General features: G+C 39.2%; 1 protein-coding gene across 2 annotated transcripts in view; it reads left to right on the top strand.

The window, feature by feature from the left end:
- Positions 1-17,013, top strand: part of ABCB11 (ATP binding cassette subfamily B member 11) — a 94,645-nt gene extending 77,632 nt beyond the window's left edge. Inside the window, exons 22-28 of one of the 2 annotated variants that reach the window (XM_007183231.2) lie at positions 1,003-1,206; positions 2,770-3,011; positions 5,758-5,914; positions 7,067-7,264; positions 11,587-11,793; positions 13,143-13,289; positions 14,139-17,013. In XM_007183231.2, the coding sequence (XP_007183293.2) occupies positions 1,003-1,206; positions 2,770-3,011; positions 5,758-5,914; positions 7,067-7,264; positions 11,587-11,793; positions 13,143-13,289; positions 14,139-14,339 (1,356 nt within the window). In that variant the 3' untranslated portion in view covers positions 14,340-17,013. Of the gene's footprint in view, positions 1-1,002; positions 1,207-2,769; positions 3,012-5,757; positions 5,915-6,789; positions 6,966-7,066; positions 7,265-11,586; positions 11,794-13,142; positions 13,290-14,138 lie in introns of those variants that run through there. The other variant, XM_057551808.1, reaches the window with a different exon arrangement.
- Positions 17,014-20,490: the final 3,477 nt, after the last annotated feature.

Here is a 20,490-nt window from a genome sequence, read left to right as displayed (position 1 = left end):
ATGCATTGTCTTACTGCTTAAAGTTTTTACCAGTTTTACTCTCAACATTTGCGTATTCTAGTGTCTAGTTCACCTTATTCTTGACCTTAGATTAAATAAATAAGCCATAATCTCATCTCTTCTATTTTTGCAACCTTCAATCTGCAAGGAGCTTTTATAGTTATTTATTATCACTAGAATTAATCTCACACTGATTGGTCTAGCTCTGATACCCATGAAATGAGATTAGTCAATACATGAGCTCCCAAGAAGGTGTGAATAAGATGTACTTTTATTAATCCAGCCTTCAAGTGCATTGTGGGGGGGGGCTCTTTAATTAAAAGACCCTCCCTTTTTAAAACATAGAACTACCATATGATCAGTAATTCCATTCCTAGGTATATATCCAAAAGAATTGAAAGCAGTGACACAAACAGATACTTGTACACCCATATTCATAGCACCATTATTCATTATGGCCAAAAGGTGAAAACAACCCAAGTTTTCATCAACAGGTCAATGGATAAAGAAAACATGGTATATACACACAATGGAATATTATTCGGCTTTAAAATAAATGAAATCCTGATACCTGCTGTAACATGGATGGATCTTGAAAATATTATGCTTGATAAGATAAGCTAGACACAGAGGAATAAATATTGTATGATTCCACTTATATGTGGTACCTAGAATCGGCAAAGTCATAGAGACAGAAAATAGAATAGAGGTTAACAGGCGCTGGCTGGGGAGAGGGAGGAAGGGATGTTAAATTGAATGGGTATAGTTTTTGTTAGGAATGATGAAAAAGTTTCGGGAATAAATGTGGTGAGAGTTACAATTGTGAAGGTATTTGATGCCACTGTCTTGTACATTTAGGAATGGCTAAAATGATAAACATTGTTATGTATATTTTATCAAAATAATTTTTAAAAACCTATCTGTTTGCTACAAAATAGCTTTTTCATGATATTTAGTTAGAGACTGTGTGTCTGAAATTGGCTGATCACTTTTGGTTTGCAGGCTGCCGGCTCTCAGATCGGGATGATGGTCAATGCCTTCACTAACATCACCGTGGCCATGATCATCGCCTTCTTCTTTAGCTGGAAGCTAAGCCTGGTCATAGTGTGCTTCTTCCCCTTCTTGGCTTTATCGGGAGCCATTCAGACCAAAATGTTGATGGGATTTGCCACTCATGACAAGCAGGCTATGGAGGTCGCAGGACAGGTAATCTCCCAGACCCACTTTTCAGACTGCTTATGGCTGAGTGGCTGTCAGACTGCTAAGAATGAGGGGTGCAAACAAACTTAAGGAAGCTGTCAGCCTACAAACATTCATGGTTAGAAACTTCCCATTAGCCTTTTTCATATATGCCTCTGATGATATGGGATTGAGCAGGTGTGGAGAAATAGTGGGGAAAACACAGAGGGTTACATGTTCAGTTTCCTGTCAAACAGTTATTTTTTCTACATCACAATTTGGTGTAGTATTCTCCTTTGCAAGAGAGGATAGTTCACTTTCCTGTCTATTTGTTTTTTTCAGCTTAATGGTTTCTCCAGGTCATGCCACCCACCCGGAGAGGAGTTACTATCTTTTTAATGGCACATGCTTTTAACTTTCACACTTCAGTGTCTGCCTGACTTGTGGCAAATGTCTTTCCCAAAGAGAACCATGAGGTATATACAGTTTAGGTCTCGAATACACTTAGGTTTTAGCTGTGCACTTTTAAGAGTGTGTTCTGGGCTTCCCCGGTGGCGCAGTGGTTGAGAGTCTGCCTGCCAATGCAGGGGACACGGGTTCGAGCCCTGGTCTGGGAAGATCCCACATGCCGCGGAGCGACTAGGCCCGTGAGCCACAACTACTGAGCCTGCGCGTCTGGAGCCTGTGCTCCGCAACAAGAGAGGCCGCGATAGTGAGAGCCCCGCGCACCGCGATGAAGAGTGGCCCCCGCTTGCCACAACTAGAGAAAGCCCTCGCACAGAAGCGAAGACCCAACACAGCCAAAAATAAATTAATTAATTAAGAGTGTGTTCTAATTAAATCTGGTTATCAGAGGTAAATGAAGATATGGTGGCATAGACAGATATCAGGGATAAGGAATCATGCACACACACATAAACACGCCCTCACCTTTTAACAAATTTACTATAAACTAGGTTTTTTCTCTTTAAAGAGAGAATGTGAACATGGCCCAAGTAGGCAGAAGCCAAAAGAATTTCGTATGCCAATAGTAGGAAGTAGCCCACTTTTGTACCGTTTTTAAGATAGGACCCTAATTCAGAAACAGTGGTTATTTACCCTAGAGTAAGGATTGAAACAAATACAAATTCGTAGTATAGACTAAAAGATAAACTTCATACTCAGTTTTAATCTATCTTATATAGTATTTGGTCATAATATTTTAAGAAATAGAATCTAATATTTTAGGTTGATATTATTAAACAATCTTTTCCTCTCAGACACATCTAAAGATACCATTTTGAACATTTCAAATGAATTCACAAAGATAGCCTTGTGTACCATTTTTCCCCCTCTTCTCTCTTCCTCAACAAGTAGAGGCAACAAAGCCATGTTAGGATCAAGTAGAACTTGTGTTGAACTGATAGAACATCTCAGGGTCCAGTCAAATTGATCTCCAGCAACTTCTCTGTGTTCCCAGATGATGCCCCCATCTGTGCTGTACACTGCCTTCCATCATTTGCACCAGATCTAATCCATGTAACGGCTGAAAATGTCATGAAAGCAGTTATCTCTGCTCTTTTATTTCTAAAACTCTTTTTCATCCTTCAGATTACAAACGAAGCCCTCAATAATATTCGCACTGTGGCTGGGATTGGAAAGGAGAGGCAGTTTATAGAAGTGTTTGAGACTGAACTGGAGAAGCCATACAAGACAGCCATCCGAAAAGCAAATGTTTACGGATTCTGCTTTGGTTTTTCCCAGTGCATTGTGTTTGTTGCTAATTCTGCTTCCTACAGATATGGAGGTTACTTAATTCCCAATGAGGGGCTCCATTTCAGCTATGTGTTCAGGTGAGGACTACCTGGCCAAAGTCATAAAAGATCAGCGCTCTAGAGAGGAATAGTCTGGTTCTATCCATTAGCTTCTGCTGCTTAAACCATCCCAAACATGGTGTCTTAAACAGCTCAGATTTATTATTTCTTAAAGATTCTGTGGGCTGTCAGGGTGGTTCTTCTGGACTGGGCTGACTCAGTCAGGCTTCTGAGTGCCCTTCTCTCTCCACATGGCCTCTTAGCAGCTGAGCTTGTTTTCTTCACATTGTGCTCTCGGAGTTCCAAGTGCAACAGAAGATTGCAAGCCCCAACATGCAAGCACTTGCCAACTCTGCATGCATCACATTTTCTAATATCTCTTTGGCCAAAGAAAGTCATATGACCAAGTCCAGGTTAAGAGAAAAGAGGAACAGACCCCATCTTTTGATGAGAGTATCCGATAAGTGTTTCTCCTTTACTCTCACACGGCTATCACATGGCACTGACACCTGATGGCTGTCCTACAGTTCAATTTATCCTGACACTATTTACCTGGAGATAGCGTTGGGTCCTCCCACAGGTTAAGGGCTCAGTCCTACAAGACTGCCCCTCCCCCAACCCTCCACACCAAAGCAAGTCCAGGTCATCACCTGTGCTTCTGACCAACAAGCTGTAGACCCAAGGTTCCCATGACCTTGTCCTCAGCTTTGATTAATATGCTAGAGTGGCTCACAGAACTCAGAGGAACATTTACTTACTAGATTACCAGTTTATTACAAAAGGATACAACTCAGGAACAGCCAGATGGAAGAGATGCATATCTCTTCTCAGGGTGTGGTATGTGGGAAGGGCTTGGAGTTTTCATACCCTCCCCAGGAATGCCACTCTCCTCAAATCTCCACGTGTTCACCAGCCCAGAAGCTCTCTGCACTCTGTCTTTTGGGTTTTTATGGAGGCTCCATCAAGTAGACCTGACTAATTAAATCATTGACCATTGTCGATTGAACTCAATCTCCAGCCTCTCCCCTCCCCTGAGGTTGGGGAAGGGACTGAAGTTCCATCCCTCTAATCGCATGGTTGGCTCTCCAGGCAACCAGGCCCCATCCTTAGGTTATCTAGAGTTTTTACCAAAGTCACTTCATTAACATAACAAAAGACACCTCGGTCCTCTCAAAGCTTGGGAAATTCCAAGGGTTTAGGAGTCTGTGCCAGGAACTGACAAAAGACCAATATAGTTATCTTATCATAAGTCACAATATCGCAGAGGAATAAAAAAATCATATTGCAAAAGGGTTTGTACAGGGTAATAGGACAAATTAAGCATTTTCACAATCTACCGTACTGGTTAATGCTGAGAAAATCTAAAGTCCTTGAATAAGATGGTTCCTAGAACTACCTTATTTGAACTCTACTTCTTGTAAAGAAGGCACATGTCTAGCTGACTCTCCCTAGGTAGAGACAGCAAAGACTAGTCAGGGGAATTTTGTTCTTTTGTTTATAGCTGGAGTCTGCTCTTCTAATAAGGTTAGCTTTGAGTCCAGTTTCTCACATTTCCAGACACCTAAGGGTGTCAGGGTACCAAGGGACTGGGTGCACATGCATATGGGTGTGGTGTGATGGGGCAGGGAACCTTGGAAGGATGAGGGGGAGACGGTCTGAGAAAGCCTCGGAGGACATTAGGAAAATCGGCCCTAAAAGACATCTCTTCTCCAGCCACGAGTTCTGTCTGCTCGCCCTCTATCTTCTTCTAGAAATATAGAAGAAATTTTTTTCTCCTGCCCCACTATGCCCACCTCAACCAGGAAAGTCTCCTTTCTAAATTTTTGCATATGTAGAGCTACTAACCCCAAATCAGAAATCACAAACTCTTGACTTGTTTAGTTTATGTAAGACTTTTGAAGAATTATTTGCCAACGTGTAAAAATTGGGACACTACAGAAAGCTCCCAATTTCTGGCTTCTCTTTAAAAAATGAAAGATGACCTTTCATCATTTCCTATTTTATTCTGGGTGCTTGTCATAGCTTTAAGTTTTGGACTGGGCTCCTAGAGATGTCTGGCTTTGCCAGTCTGGCCTAAAACAATTTCTGCTTATGAACTGAGCAGTAAAACACACAGAGACACCCCACCCCACCCCCACTGAGGCAGGCCCCATGGTGCATTGCAGTGCAGGTGGACAACTTCAGGGGGCGTCCCTCGCAGCATGGTCTATAGAGCAAAAGGGCTATCTCTTATCATATTTATCATTCATTTATTTATTCACTTATTTGCTTGTTAATTATGCACACATTGAGGCTGGGACAAGTAGAAGGATACAGGCAATTGCATCATGCTGTCTGAATCATGAATTACATGCTTGCTTGGTACAGAATTGATGCTTATATCACCAATCATTGTCTTTTACACATTAATCATAGATTCATAGAATGTTAACATTGTAAAAATGCAACCCAATCCGGTGGGTGATCTTTCAACCTCCCTCCTTTTTTTTTTTTTTTTTCTAAGAAGTCTTTTTTTCTCAAACAAATTTTTTTTAAAAGGCTGTTGTAGTTGAAGCAGGGTTTGGAGATCTGAGCCCCCCTTGTTCTATCCTCCCCTCACCCTTTCTTCTTAGAACACAATTTGAAAAAGGCTAATCTCTCCAATCTCCCATTCCCAGACAAGTCTAAAGAGACCTGCTCAAGGCTGCTCGGTCCTTTCCAGGGCTAGACCCCCAAACTCCTGCCTCTTAGGCCGTCACACCAACCACACCGTGCCCTTTCTACCTGGGTGTCTGTCCAACTACAGGGTGATCTCTTCAGTTGTACTGAGTGCGACAGCTCTTGGGAGAGCCTCCTCTTATACGCCAAGTTATGCCAAAGCTAAAATCTCAGCCGCACGCTTTTTCCAACTGCTGGACCGACAACCCACAATCAATGTGTATAGTAGTGCGGGTGAAAGATGGGTAAGTATAGAGGGGTAAGAGGGCAGTGGGGGAGGCTTGTGCTTCTGTGTGTGTGCAGAGCAGCCACTGGGGCTGGTTATTCAAGACCACTTATCTTCTAAATTCTGCAGTATATGGGTGAACTCATATGCCCTCGGAATGGACAGACAGTAGATTTACAAATGTAAAGGAATGAAGTACCTTAGCATTAAAAATTCTTCATAAAGTTGGAACTTGAATAAGGCAATGATATCCAGGGAATACTTGTTTTATAGTACACAGGTACTATAAAACACACTTAGTTCCTGAATGAATGAAGCTACATGTCTTTTGAGACCTACCCAACCACCAGGATTTCTACTGATATCCTGGTACGGAATGTAGAAAAACCAGTTTCTCCTGTCCAATAATACTGATTTAATTCATGTTTATCTGTGTTCCATATGAGCTCATGTGGACTCCCAGAAAATTAATTTGATCTCAATGAAATATTACTTTTTCTAATTGATAGTCCCTACAGGTGTTTTTTAATCTTCCCTGCCTAATTTTTAATATCCCAGTATGTTCAAGAGAGCCAAAAACCCCTAAACCCCAGTAAAGTCAACTAAATTCAGAAATCTTTTAAAATTGGTCAAATGCCCTATTTCTCCTTCAGCTCAATAAAAGGTAAGTCTCTGTGTGGTTTAGTAAATGTCTATCCATTTCTAGAGTTCACACGTCAGAGAGTACAACTCAAGGTATTTCACCTTTGCAATTCAGGGCTCAAGTAACTTTCTGTGTAAGTCATTTCAAGTGTAATGCTATTATTTTAAATCTCTGGGGGAACAGAGCTGTAGGAATTTGCACAGTTACTGGCTTCTGTGATGTAATCATATCCTGTATTTTCTTCCATGCAGAATGTCAAAGAATGGGTGACAAGGAAATCCCCTTAGGTTAGACTGGGAATAAGAGATCAAATATCTTTAAATTCAATGCTCAAGCCTCCTTTTATTCTACATCTGCTGGAATAGGGACTAGAATGCCATTTCATTAAGTTGCTGTCTTTATACTTTGCACTTCGGCAGCTCGGTGTTGAAGGTATCTTAAGCAAGGATTTAAAACTCAAGCTTATGTGCATTTTCAATAGTCTAGATTCTAGTAGAGCATATATAATTCTAATCTTCCTGTCCACAGGACAACTTCCAGGGGCAGATTGACTTTGTTGACTGTAAATTTACATATCCTTCCCGACCTGATATACAAGTTCTGAATGGTCTCTCAGTGTCTGTTGGTCCAGGGCAAACCCTGGCATTTGTTGGAAGCAGTGGATGTGGTAAAAGCACCAGTATTCAGCTGTTGGAACGTTTCTATGATCCTGACCAAGGGAAGGTGGTAAGCAATGCAAAATTGTCAATGCATTTGAGAATTTTGCTTTCTGCAGAGTATCTCCAACGCCTAAAAGTCATCTTCAAGGTTGTGTCTTGCCAGACTCATTCCAAAGCGCTTGCCTTGGACAGTATTTTCCAGTTCCAGTCATTGCTGGTTGACCTGATTCTACCTCACAATTTCTAACATTATATTCTTCCCAGTTCCAGATGGTCTGCTGACCAGTTAGGCAAAGAAAACTGCAAAGCTGGAGATGAGTGTACTTAACAGAAGCATTCACTTACCTGTAAATGGGGCAGAAAGTGCAGACTAATCAGGAAACTAATGACTGGGAATGGAAAAAGTGGGGGTGATAAGAAACACAATGATAAATGAGTAAGAAAGGGAATTTAGTATGAAAAATCTGAGACAATCCTGGTTCAAGAAGCTAAAGTCTAAATAATATAAGGACCTCAAATTGGTAGTCATATGCCATAAATCTTTGGTAAGGATGTTTGAAAAATTGGTGGTTTGCTTTGTTGCTTATTTCCACAGAATTTCTTCCTCTTTTTCTCTTCTTTTCTTTTTCCTTTCTATTTTTTCCAAATAATATATGCAGAGGAGCACAAAGTAGAATAAGAAAGATTTGTTTAAAAAAACAAAACAAAACCAACCCCTTATTCCACCCTTTCCACCCCCCATTCTCCATTTTTCCGCTCAAAGGCAACTATCTTTAACCACTTTATGTTTTTAGATCTCCCAATGATTACCTCAAAGTCCCTAAATAATACGCTTATGCTGCTGTTTCACGATTTAACGAATTTAGACCCTCTGTTGATTTATTCTCAAGAGATGGAAATTTAGCTTACCCTCACTTCTCCCCCTCCTTTTACCCACCTCCTCCCAATATGGTTACATTACTTTTAAAAGTTCTTTTATTTGTAAATTTAATTAATACACTTCTGTTTCTTTTCCATCACCTATAGATAACATCTCTTGAATTCTCATTTTCTAAGATGAGAATATTAGCAATTCTACCTCTATTTTCACCTCTTCCTCCCTCTTTTTACCTCTCAAGTCCTAATAACTATACTTTTATATTATCTTTTTTTTCTTTAATTGGAGTATAATTGCTTTACAATGTTGTGTTAGTTTCTGCTGTACAATGAAGTGAATCAGCTGTATGTATACATACATCTCCTCCCTCTCGGACCTCCCCCCTCCCCCTTCCCCCCATCTGGGTTGTCACAGAGCACCAAGCTGAGCTCCCTGTGCTATACAGCAGGTTCCCACTAGCTATCCATTTTACACATGGTAGTGTATTTATGTCAAACCTAATCTCCCGATTTGTCCCACCCTCCCCTTCCCCCACTGTGTCCACATGTCTGTTCTCTACATCTATGTCTCTATTCCTGCCCTACAAATAGGTTCACTATTTTTCTAGATTCTACATATATGCGTTAATATATGATATTTGTTTTTCTCTTTCTGCCTTACTTCACTCTGTATGACAGACTCTAGGTCCATCCACATCTCTACAAATGACCCAGTTTCATTCCTTTTTATGGCTGAGTAATATTCCATTGTATATATGTACTACATTTTAAAAAAAGAATATGAAATGCTTACCTTTTGTTTATAACATTTATTATCTTTCATGCTTTTACTCTAGGTTGATTCTGAAAGTTGAAAATCTATTAACAACTTTTATTATGGCTAAGTAAATATTGTTCATCTCATAGTTAAGTAGTGAGGTACATTAGCATTACATTTTTCTTTCTTGATTGTTTTTCTGAAAGACTCTTTTTTCTTGCATTCTCTGCCTTTATAAAATCTTTAGTTTCTTCCAGTGTCTCTCTCCTGATATCTATTCTGAGGAACCTGCTTCTTTCCCTTATTTCTGCCACTGCCTGGACTAATTGCATCCTATACCTGCTGAACAACTGTCAGCCTATGAGTTTCCTGCAGTATCTTTTGGATTAGATCCATTATTTCCTAGTTCCCGTATCTTCCTCTTTCTTTGGTTTTCCATCTCATTTTGTTGGAGTGCATCTTCAAGTAGTTTTCTAAGAAATGATTCAGAGGTGTGGGTCTGATTGATTATTTAATCCTTTTTTTTTTGAAAAAGGACTTTCTAATATCCCTGAATAGTATAATCTTCATTGCAATGAGGATAGATAACATGATGAGAAATGCTGAAAGAAACTTGAAAGAGGCAACTAAAGTTTCCCTTGCATAAAGCAAAACAAGAAAACAAGCAAACAGATAGTGGTAAAATCCAGGAAATTATGAAAATAAGGAGTAAGAGTTGATTATCTGTAGTTTATAATCACTTTTATTAATTTTAGGTATAGAGATTTTAATTTGTTTGGAAGTATTTGGTGATTGATGAATCTAGAAAGTACATTGCACTGGGAGTCTGATCTCTACAAAGGAGAGGATCCAGTTTCCCCAAATATCAGATCTTTCATGTCTATCACCCAGGTAGACTGTGAACTACATGACATTCAGGGACCTGAATCCTTCACGTTTGACTTCTTCAACATTAACATGTATGTTAAGTATATTTCTCTGAATGTACTCAGTGAATGTTCTGGTCGCAGGTAGAAAGCAATGCCCATGAAGAAATCAGTATGATTCCTTGCATTTCATAGACACAATATATTTTGTTACATCATCGTAAAATGTTTCTACAAACATTTTTCAGTAGGAAAAATACCACCTTTAATGCAATTTTTAAAAATTCTCTTTGCTCTTAAGGAAGCTAACAAATGCAGACATTCAGCGTTTTCAACATTTAATTGGGTACCTATGATGTGCCCAGCACTGCATTAGGCCCTGTGGGAAATTCTAAGGAGCATGAAGCATGTCTTATGTCTTCTAGGAGCTTACAATACTAGCATATAGACAACAATTAGCAAACAGCTCCAGTATTTAATTGTTAAATCGTGCTTTGCAGTCTATAAGCACTATGGAAAATGCATAGAGGAAGACGAGCAAGGGCTAATTGTTGAAGAATGCCTTATATTTTTTCTAGTAGTGTTTGTTTTTTACACTGCCAAAAAATTATCTAAAACATCATATGTTTACACCATTTAATATAATCTTTTTCTGAAATCATGGGGCCAAATACTTTACAGTATTATAGTATGTGAGACATACTGTATCTTTACTATTCTAAGGCTTTTAAGTGAAAGAGCTCAAATGGTAGACATATGAGTTCCTGTAATTAACTGCCTAGATAGATCATGAGTTCCTAAAAAACAGAGATTATTTTTTCTTTCTTTCTTTATTATTGTTTTACCATCTTTATTGGAGTATAATTGCTTTACAATGGTGTGTTAGTTTCTGCTTTATAACAAAGTGAATCAGCTATACATATACATATATCCCCATATCTCCTCCCTCTTGTGTCTCCCTCCCACCCTCCCTATCCCACCCCTCTAGGTGGTCACAAAGCACCCAGCTGATCTCCCTGTGCTATGTGGCTGCTTCCCACTAGCTATCTATTTTACATTTGGTAGTATATATAAGTCCCTGCCACTCTCTCACTTCGTCCCAGCTTACCCTTTCCACTCCTCGTGTCCTCAAGTCCATTCTCTATGTCTGTGTCTTTATTCCTGTCCTGGCCCTAGGTTCATGAGAACTTTTTTTTTTTTTTTTTAGATTCCATATATATGTGTTAGCATACAGTATTTGTTTTTCTCTTTCTGACTTACTTCACTGTGTATGACAGACTCTAGGTCCATCCACCTCACTACAAATTATTTTTTCTTTATATGGCATACAAAAGACTGTCTAGCATGGTGCCTTTGTGGCAGGTAATTCAATATATGTTTGTTGGTTGACTAAGTAAACAAATGTACTTCTTTCTTACTGGGGTCTGTTATCTCAATTATTCAGAGGTTAGTATCAGTGAAATCAAGGAAACAGGTTTGATTCTTACATTGTCCAATAGCTTTACATAGGAAACCCCATTTCATAACCCATGGAGTCTCAAAATTGAGCAATTCTGTGTACTTGGAGAGGATGTGCTGCACCAAAGGATAAGGGGAAGTTTTTTTTTTTTAAACTAGATACTGTCTGGAGTGCCTTTCCTGTTTGTATAATACTACCTGTAGAACTAAAGTTTGGGAAACAAACAACCATGTCTGATCACAACTTTGACACCACTTCTGGCAGACACCACCTCCAGAGGTCAAAGGCAACATAATTTATTTCCAAGAGTCCTTGGATTGTTGTCTCTTAAGCAAAGCAAATATCTTGCATAACACTAACTCCAGGATACAAACTTTCCTCACTGCTGGAATTCTAAAACTCAGTGCCCTGGTTGTCACCTCTATTGGCAGATGATAGATGGGCATGACACCAAAAATGTAAATGTCCAGTTTCTCCGCTCGAAGATTGGAATCGTTTCCCAGGAACCAGTGTTGTTTGCCTGTAGCATAGTGGACAATATCAAGTATGGAGACAACACCAAAGAAATCCCCACGGAAAAAGTCATAGAAGCCGCGAAGCAGGCTCAGCTGCATGACTTTGTCATGTCCCTTCCAGAGGTGGGTACCAAGTCAGAGTCATTCCCTATGGCAGATGAGGAGGGAGAGAGGTAGAATGACTAAAAAGTATTACGATTGTGGCTCAAGGAGAAGGTCAAAGGCAACACAACTTATTTCCCAGTGCCCTGAGATCGTCTCAGTCTTTTACGCAAAATATATGTCCTTCATCAACATAATCTTTAGTTTTGGAAAGTAGTATATTATCCAACGCAAAGGATGCTCTATTACTTGTTGTAAGTAAAGCAGTACCACATTGAGCATCAGCTTAGCATAACGGAAAAAAATCCTGAGATTTGGAACAGACATTGATTTGAATCCAAGCTTGGCCACTTTCTAGCGTAAAGTTACTTCTGTAACAATTACTTTTCTGAGGCTCAGTCATCTACAAAATGCAAAAAATAACTTAGAATGAGAGAGCACACATAATAGCCTCACAAAGAAAACTGCTGCTGTTACTATTGTCATCATGATCATTTCATTACTTGGCAGCAACTCCTGTGTGTGGTGGGTAAGTTGCATTTGCCTTGGAATTCCTCACTTTCCCAGAGCCAAGTTTGAATGTAGTGTGATATTGTCTCTGCATTTTTCCATCCACCAAGGGTCTCTCTTGGTGGTTGGTCACTAAGAAAATTAAGATATGGAAACTGAAAAATAGTAATAGGGAGAAAATGATTTCTGTAAACATTAAATGATAAGCTGGCTAGAATAGTTAGTATAATACCTGAGGCATAGTAAATACTCTGTGAATGTAACTGTTTTTTACATAGGCGTCAGGTAGGGATTTTCCTTCATAATTTCATCTAAAACAACAAATATGTTAATTAGTTATTAATATCTGCATTTTTCAGATGAGTTTGTAGCTCACAGAAATTTAAATAATTTGTTCATGATCACAGAGCTGGTATGCAGCAAGAGTGAAGATTGAAAGTTAGGCTTGTGTTCCAGAATGATGCTACCTCAACAAGAGAATGGACCAGGAGATCTCTTGAAGGCCCTTGTATGCCTAGGATCATTCTGTCTTGGAAAGATCTTCCAGACAGGAGTTTGGAAATCAGGGAATCTTAAATCAGGGAAGATCTCATACGCAAGGAGAAAGAGATCAAAAATACAAACCTAAAAGAAATGCAGAGAAAGGGATACAAAGTCCCCGTGTTTCCCAACATGAAAGGTCATAAAACGCCATATTTTTAAAAATATTCCTAAATGGATTTGACATCCTTTATACAAATTATTCCCAATTTCACAAAAAACAAATTGTTTAAACCCTCAGAGGGGTCATTGATGTGGGCTCCATACAGCACAGGAGCAATGGCTGTTTCTGGTTCTCAAACTTACCATATTTTTCCCAGAAATATGAAACTAATGTTGGGTCCCAGGGGTCTCAACTCTCTCGAGGGGAGAAACAACGCATTGCTATTGCTCGGGCCATCGTACGAGATCCTAAAATCTTGCTACTAGATGAAGCTACTTCTGCCTTAGACACAGAAAGTGAAAAGGTAGGTATTGATTTTCTAAAGTCTTAGATCATTGTAAATGAGTTTTTTGCTGTAATATTTGTCCTTATAAAATGGCAGTATTGTTAATTTTCTGATTCATTAGTAGTAGAAATTGCCACTCCTTTGCGGCACCCAAAGACAATAGTCTAGAGAAAGTGATTTAAAATAGGATTGCTTCAAATAAAAAAATTTCTTTCACTTTAAAATAAGAATTGTTTTTAAGATTGTTTAGGCTAGGTGACACTTTTTTCATGGGCAAATAATGAGCTTTCTTAAATAAAATAAAATAATCCAGGCCATCTGATAGGCATTTCATATTTTATAGTTCTAAAGTTCCATGGCAGAGCAGGTGGGAAGCATACAACACAAAGTTAGAGGCGGTATCTGATGTGCAGTTTGCATGAAAGGAAATGTAATTGGGCAACACACAATTATGAAATTTACCATTTAAAATTAACTCCTTAAAAGTCAGAATTCTGTTTTGGAGAGAGCTAAAATGTCCACAATGAAGAACAGTATCAGGAGTGACCATTTAACTGTTACCTTACATTGTTTCCTTGGTTTCATTTTAGCAAACTAGACCCTCAAGTATTGTAAAATTACCTTGTGATCTTGTAGTTTGGTTCATTCTGGCTTCACTGAAATTTTTCAGCTTGTAGACTGCAATTTAAGTCACTGATGCATTGCATTCAGCAAATATTCATTTAATCCTCTCTCTCCTGTCAAGCCTTCGGGTTTAACCCCTGAATATAGAGATGTTAATCAGGTGGTATGAAACAGAACTCTCGCGATGGTGGGCCAGGGAACAAGCACGCGTCTTTGCATCAACTTTCCATCTTCTCTTTGCAGACGGTGCAGGTCGCCTTGGACAAAGCCAGAGAAGGTCGGACCTGCATCGTCATTGCGCATCGTTTGTCCACCATCCGGAACTCGGATATCATTGCTGTCATGTCACAGGGGATAGTGATTGAAAAGGGGACCCATGAAGAACTGATGGCCCAGCAAGGAGCCTACTACAAACTAGTCACCACAGGAGCCCCCATCAGTTGACCTGACCTGAGAACTTCATGCACAGTTGGTGCACCAATTACAGAAGTGCTGTGGGGTTTTTTTTTTTTTTCTTTTCTTTAAGCAGAAATAATGATATTTTACTTTTACAGACATGGTCATACATTGGCATCTGAGCTAATTTCTAATGACTTTCAATAGTAATTTAGTTTTAAATGTCTGTATATAGAACATGAAAGAAACTAGGGTCAGTGGCAGTGAGAATCCAACGTCAAGCAGCTGCTCAGCCATCACCCAGTGCTTTCTCCATGCAGGAGCCAGTCCCAGTTACTACGTGGGTATTAGCAAGACTTGGAGGAAATGAGACTTCGAATTTCTCAGGGACAGAGAACCATCCTTTGCATTTGTGAACCCTCAGTGTACACAAAGCCTGGTCGAGAATAGGCACTCGACAAATGTTTACTGAGTTGGGCCAAGATCATATGGAGAAGAACAGAAGGACTGAAGACCAACTGTATTTTTTGACTGAAGTTTGCTTGCATGTGAAAGCAGATTCATTTATGTCTAAGGATGAGGATGGGGAAAGGAGGACTTTGATACTCTGGATGCTCTCAGGCTGAAACGGGCAGAAAAAGGCAAGTATTAGCGGGAGCTTACCAGCCAGGGATGTTGATTTATAGATTCAAGGTGTAGTATGTGGGTGGTGAAGTCCCCATTTGCCGGACTAGATTCTGCCGGTGTGCCTGGAGCAGGGGCTCTATCCCAAGCCTGTACTCCTCCTCATCCCCCTCCACATTGGTTGCTGTCCTTTGTTTCTCCAAATCCCAGCGTGAAATAAAAATAGTGAATTTTACCTTGTATAAGTGCTGTCTTCCAATGGCCAACAAATGAAATTCTGCCTACAAATTAAGCCTGAGCTATTGTATATTGAGGTATATTATTTATGTTTCTGGTCCAGTGTTTCCTGGTAAATAACCACACAGGTGGTTTAACAGGTTAACTAGTTAGGTCAGGAGAACTGATGGTTGCAAAGTCAGGGAGGGAGAGGATGGAGGACAGCATTCTAGTTAAGTTATGACAAATGGCAGTGACAAGTAAGTTGCAGAATAAAAATGCCATGAGAAGGAATTAAGCTTTGCAGTAAGCATGTGCTCATCTTGTAATATTGAAGAAAGAAGACCAAAATCTGTTTAAGTTTGCATTTCAAAGAGGAGGAACATAAGCTCTGTGCTGGGAGGCTGCCAGTTTCCTGGAATAGAATGTGTGGGGTGAGAAAAATGGATGATTAAGAGTTATTTTTTAGGGGTTTCCCTGGTAGCGCAGTGGTTAAGAATCTGCCTGCCAATGCAGGGAACACGGGTTCAAGCCCTGGTCTTGGAATATCCCACATGCCACGGAGCAGCTAAGCCCATGCACCGCAACTACTGAGCCTGTGCTCTAGAGCCCGCGAGCCACAGCTACTGAGCCCGCGTGCCACAACTACTGAAGCCTGCATGCCTAGAGCCTGTGCTCTGCAACAAGAGAAGCCGTGACAATGAGAAGCCCGCACACCGCAACGAAGAGTGGCCCCCGCTCGCTGCAACTAGAGAAAGCCCACAGGCAGAAACGAAGACCCAACGCAGCCAAAAATAAATAAATTAAATAAACAAAAATTTTAAAGAAAGAGTTATTTTTTAAATAAGGCCCTTGGAAGTTATTGATAGAGGGAAAATGTTGACTGGAGAAGGCTTGAAATGATTTGGGAAAAACATTGAATTACAACTTCAAAAATATAGAAACAAAGTTGCAAGTTTATTTTGCAACACCAGGAGTGCCAATGTCTTCATTTTTGTTCCGTATCCTGTATCACTCACAAAGATTTGGTTTCTACAGTTTTATATTATTGTTTCTCAGGTGATGGAGGGACTTGCTTAATGTGTTGTGTCTGACACTTATCTCGTCTTTCTGTAATTTCTAATGCTTTCAGGGTGGGTTCTGCTGTGATCAAACTCTCCCTGTTACCCAGTTAATAAAAGTTTACAGAAGAAAAAAAATAGAAGGATTGGAAGATAAAGTTGGGGAAATTTCCCTGAGGGTAGGACAGAAAGAGATGAAAAGTTAGAAAATAAAATTTAGAGGAACAATTCAGGAGATGCAATAATTAGCTAACAGCAGTTCCAGAAAGACAGTGTAGAGAAAACTGAGGGCACAAATGATTAAATAGTCCAAGAATATGTCCTATAATTGAAGGATGTGAATTTCCAACTTGGAAGAGTTCACCAAGTGCCAAATATAATAAATAAACAAAGATCCTACCTGGACACACTATTATGCAATTTTGGAAAACTGGGGGAAAGGAGAAGATACTAAAATTTTCTAAGAGACATATAATAAAGAAACATAATGACATAGGATCTCTTGACAATGACACTAAAAGTCAGAAGACATAAAGATTTGCCTTCAGAATTCTGAGAGAAAAATTATCTCCATCCTGGAATTGTATACCTAGCAAACTATTCTCAAGAATGAGAGAGGCCTAAAGAAATTCTGTCATGTAAGTGTCTCAAAACTGCATTGAAGCAGATACCCATAAACCAGAAATGCTACTATTTGAGAAAAAAATAGAAGAGTTGGCCTCTAGATCCTTTTGTATAGAAACACCTTTTCATACAGTTACTCTAAGTCTATTCTACATGTGCTCTTATGAAATTGTTTCAATAAAAAGACTTTGAATTTAGTAGTGCAGTCATGCATGCAATTTTTGGCAATCATACACTCACTTAAAAAGGTAGATTCTTTAATTTTTTGATGCTATGTCCTGAAAGAGGAAAATACATAGGATCATAATTAGGTATAGTTCACCACATATTTATTAATATTAATTAATTATTAATTATTAATTATTTATGAATTAATGTAAGTTTCCTATCATAAGATAATATCAGAATATTCTCATCAGGTTGTTTTAGGATCCCGCCTCATGTTTCCAACTAAGAGTTGGATCTATTAATATCTCTTATGCATGCAGAATCTCTCTGCAGTCAGATCACATAAGGATATTAGTGGAGATAAAAAATTGCAAATTTGGTTGCTGTTTCCAAACACATTTTGAGACAAATTTACATATGCGTGTGTGCCATTATAAAATAAGCATTATGTCCATTTGTATTTGCTGAAAATGTCCAGATCAAGTAAGTAATCTCACCTGCCTGTAAGAGACGTCAGGTGAAATTAACTTAAACGAAATTTGAAACACAATTCCAATTTCTTTCACACTGTGTTCAGTTAAATGTCCAATTAATTTAAATGGATAGACTGTAAATAAAGCAATGCACATGATTATCATCTAATTAGCACTGGCCAACATTATAATGTGCTCATTAGTAAGTTGTATGGTATCCTTAAGGCTCATAATGAGTAATCAGGGTACGCGTGATTGGCATGTAGCTGTCTGGATGCAACTACTCAACCCAATAAATTAGCGCTAAGACAAACTGTGCAGTAGAAAAAGGAAGAAGAATATATAGCCAGTTAGTGAGTTGGCAGTTCCTTCCTTCCTATAATTCAGGTACAGTTCTTACTCTCAGGTACAAAGAGATAGATGTGAGAAGAACAGAATAGCTGGAGATAGAAAGGGAGCTGTTTACTGAAGGTGACACAGAGCTAGTGTCTACAGTTAAGAATGACTACAGAAAAGAAAGAAAATTGTGCTGTCTTATTGGTTGAGAGTATATATTTCTGATATATCAAGTATGGAGTCAAAGTAAGAGATGAGCAATGTTTTCATAAAATACCTTAGAGTTTGAAAATTCAATTAATCATTTAAATATACCCCATAGTAACATTCACAAAGCATTTCATAATTTAGAAAGCACCTCGCCTTCATAATTTTTGTGTGTTATTGTGAAACCATTTAGTAGGTTGCAGAGGAGGAAGGCAGCTGTAAGTTGCATTCATTGTTATATACATAAGAAGCTGTAGGTTGACACCCAATCCTACACCCTTTCCCCTTGCTTTCCCCTTGAGATAGAGGGGCCTCTATCTCAGAGGTTGGAAAGTAAAATATTTACCTTCCCAGACTCCTTTGCAGCTAGGGTAAGCCATGTGACTGTTCTGGTCAATGAAATATAGACACAAGTCTCTATGGAGGCTTTCCCTTCTGGAACAAAGCCTGGGTTAAGGAAGCCCGTTTGCATTCCCCTTTCTTCTTTCCTGGATGCACAGCAGTAATGCTGTGGCCATTTGGATAGAAACCACACACTATGGATGGCAGAGCAGGAAGAGAGACAGAGCCTGATTCCTGGACATCCTTAGGCAGCTGTTGCAGCCTGGACTGCCCACCTCCAGCCAACCTATTACACAAGAAAAAAACACCTCTCACTTGTATAAGCTACTGAAGTAGTTTGTTGTAGTTGTAGATTTGTTGTTGATTATGGATTAACACACTCAGTAGATACACTTAGATTTTTATTAATAAAAAATGTTGAAACATAAGTATAAAGACAATAAAGCAATGTTGAAGTATTGATGTGTGCACAAATGACCTCAAAATATGACTTTTATATCCAGAAGTATTCCAAAAACATTGAGTGAAAGAAGAAATTGCTCAGTCTTTTTGCAAAAGTCACTGCTATGAGAAGGAGATGCCACTGGATGGATGTCTTTTGCAGCTCATTCTAGTGGTTTTTCAGGAACATTCCATATACCCCGCTTTATTACGCTTTGAGTGAATGAGGCCTTTACTTAGAAACTTAGTGTTTTGTGATTATGCTTTCTCATCCTCTCCTATTATACAATTGGTGTCAGACTGGGAATGATCTGTATTCCATTGGCAAGATATAGCTAGAGTTGAAAAGAAAATGATTCAAGAAGAGGATGAATTTGAAAGGGGGGAGACAGGGGTTTAGAAGAGATGGGGAATAATGTTACCAGCTAATTTGTAGCTGGAGACAGTGTCAATCCAAACGTTCCAAGCCCACAGGCCAGAGATGTCCCTGGAGTCTTCCCAGAGCCTGGAGCCCCTGGGGATCTACCGCAGGGAAAGGCCTATATTGAACTTATCCTTGATTCTCTAGCACGTAAAGGCATTTAATAAGTGTTTGTCAGGTGGGTGGACAGAGGGGGTTAGAGAGAAAAAAGAGCAAAGACAGAAGGGGCCCTACTTGAGTCTGAGACGATTTTAGAAGCCATGTGGAACTGAATCTCTAATTTAATTTAGCACGGTCATCCTCAAAAACCTTGGCATCATAAAATTTGGCGTTAGAATTTTTGTTGTATTCAAGAAGTACATTTCAACAGCCATAAAGAATTAAAAAGTAAACATTATCTTTATTTCTTTGAGAGATCCACAATTAGTCCACAACAAACTTACTAAAATGCTATTTCAAATTTCTAGCACTTTCCTCACATAGCAAGTTGGTTAAACCCTTCCTCCCACAGAGTGAATTTTCTTGTGCTTCCCTTCTTCTCATTCAGCCTGTTACTGTACATATCCCACTAGTATCTCTTCCAGCAAGAAGAATTTCTTCTTTAGGATGTTAAGGAAGGGGAAATGGAGCTGGTGATTTAGTTACAGGATTTCTTTTGGAAGATACTCGAGCAGGAAGTCTGTGAATACTTTCATATGAATAATTTTGCCCTCTAAGATCAGTTACATTATTTCACGTCTCCATGCATCTCCTTTCATAGCGATACAATTCAGATACTAATAGGAATAGGATGTTTTAAAGACTAAAATGTATTACATAAGTCTAAAATTGTTTATTAAAGTAGCAAATTACAAAATGGAGTACACCTTAGAATTTACAGCCTTGTTCATTTGCATGTAAGTAAAATTTAATGTACTCTGGCTCTCCTTCCAGTTTTATTGAATGAGATCCTCAGAGTTGCAGAATGTCAGAGCTGGAAGGAACCTTTCATTCTAAGCCTATTTTAAGCCCCTCATTTTAGAAACTGGTCAACTGAATCCACCAACATTAAATGGACTCCCAGTATCCCAGTGGTTAAACACAGAGACAGGTTAGAACCCAGTCTAAGGACTCCATCCAGGGTGCTTGCTGCCAAACTCCAAGAAGTCTTTTGTACATCTATCTGTCTGTGAATTCTCTAGCACCTGCCCCCTTGAGTTCTGACACCTTTTGGGATCCATATAGGGATGTGCGGCACCGTCTCTTGATTGGCCAGCATGAGCAGGGCACCAATACTCCAATGCTAA

This window comes from Balaenoptera acutorostrata, chromosome 8 (genome assembly GCF_949987535.1).
Source record: "Balaenoptera acutorostrata chromosome 8, mBalAcu1.1, whole genome shotgun sequence".
NCBI lineage: Eukaryota > Metazoa > Chordata > Mammalia > Artiodactyla > Balaenopteridae > Balaenoptera > Balaenoptera acutorostrata.
This window is presented reverse-complemented; position numbering and strand designations above follow the sequence as displayed.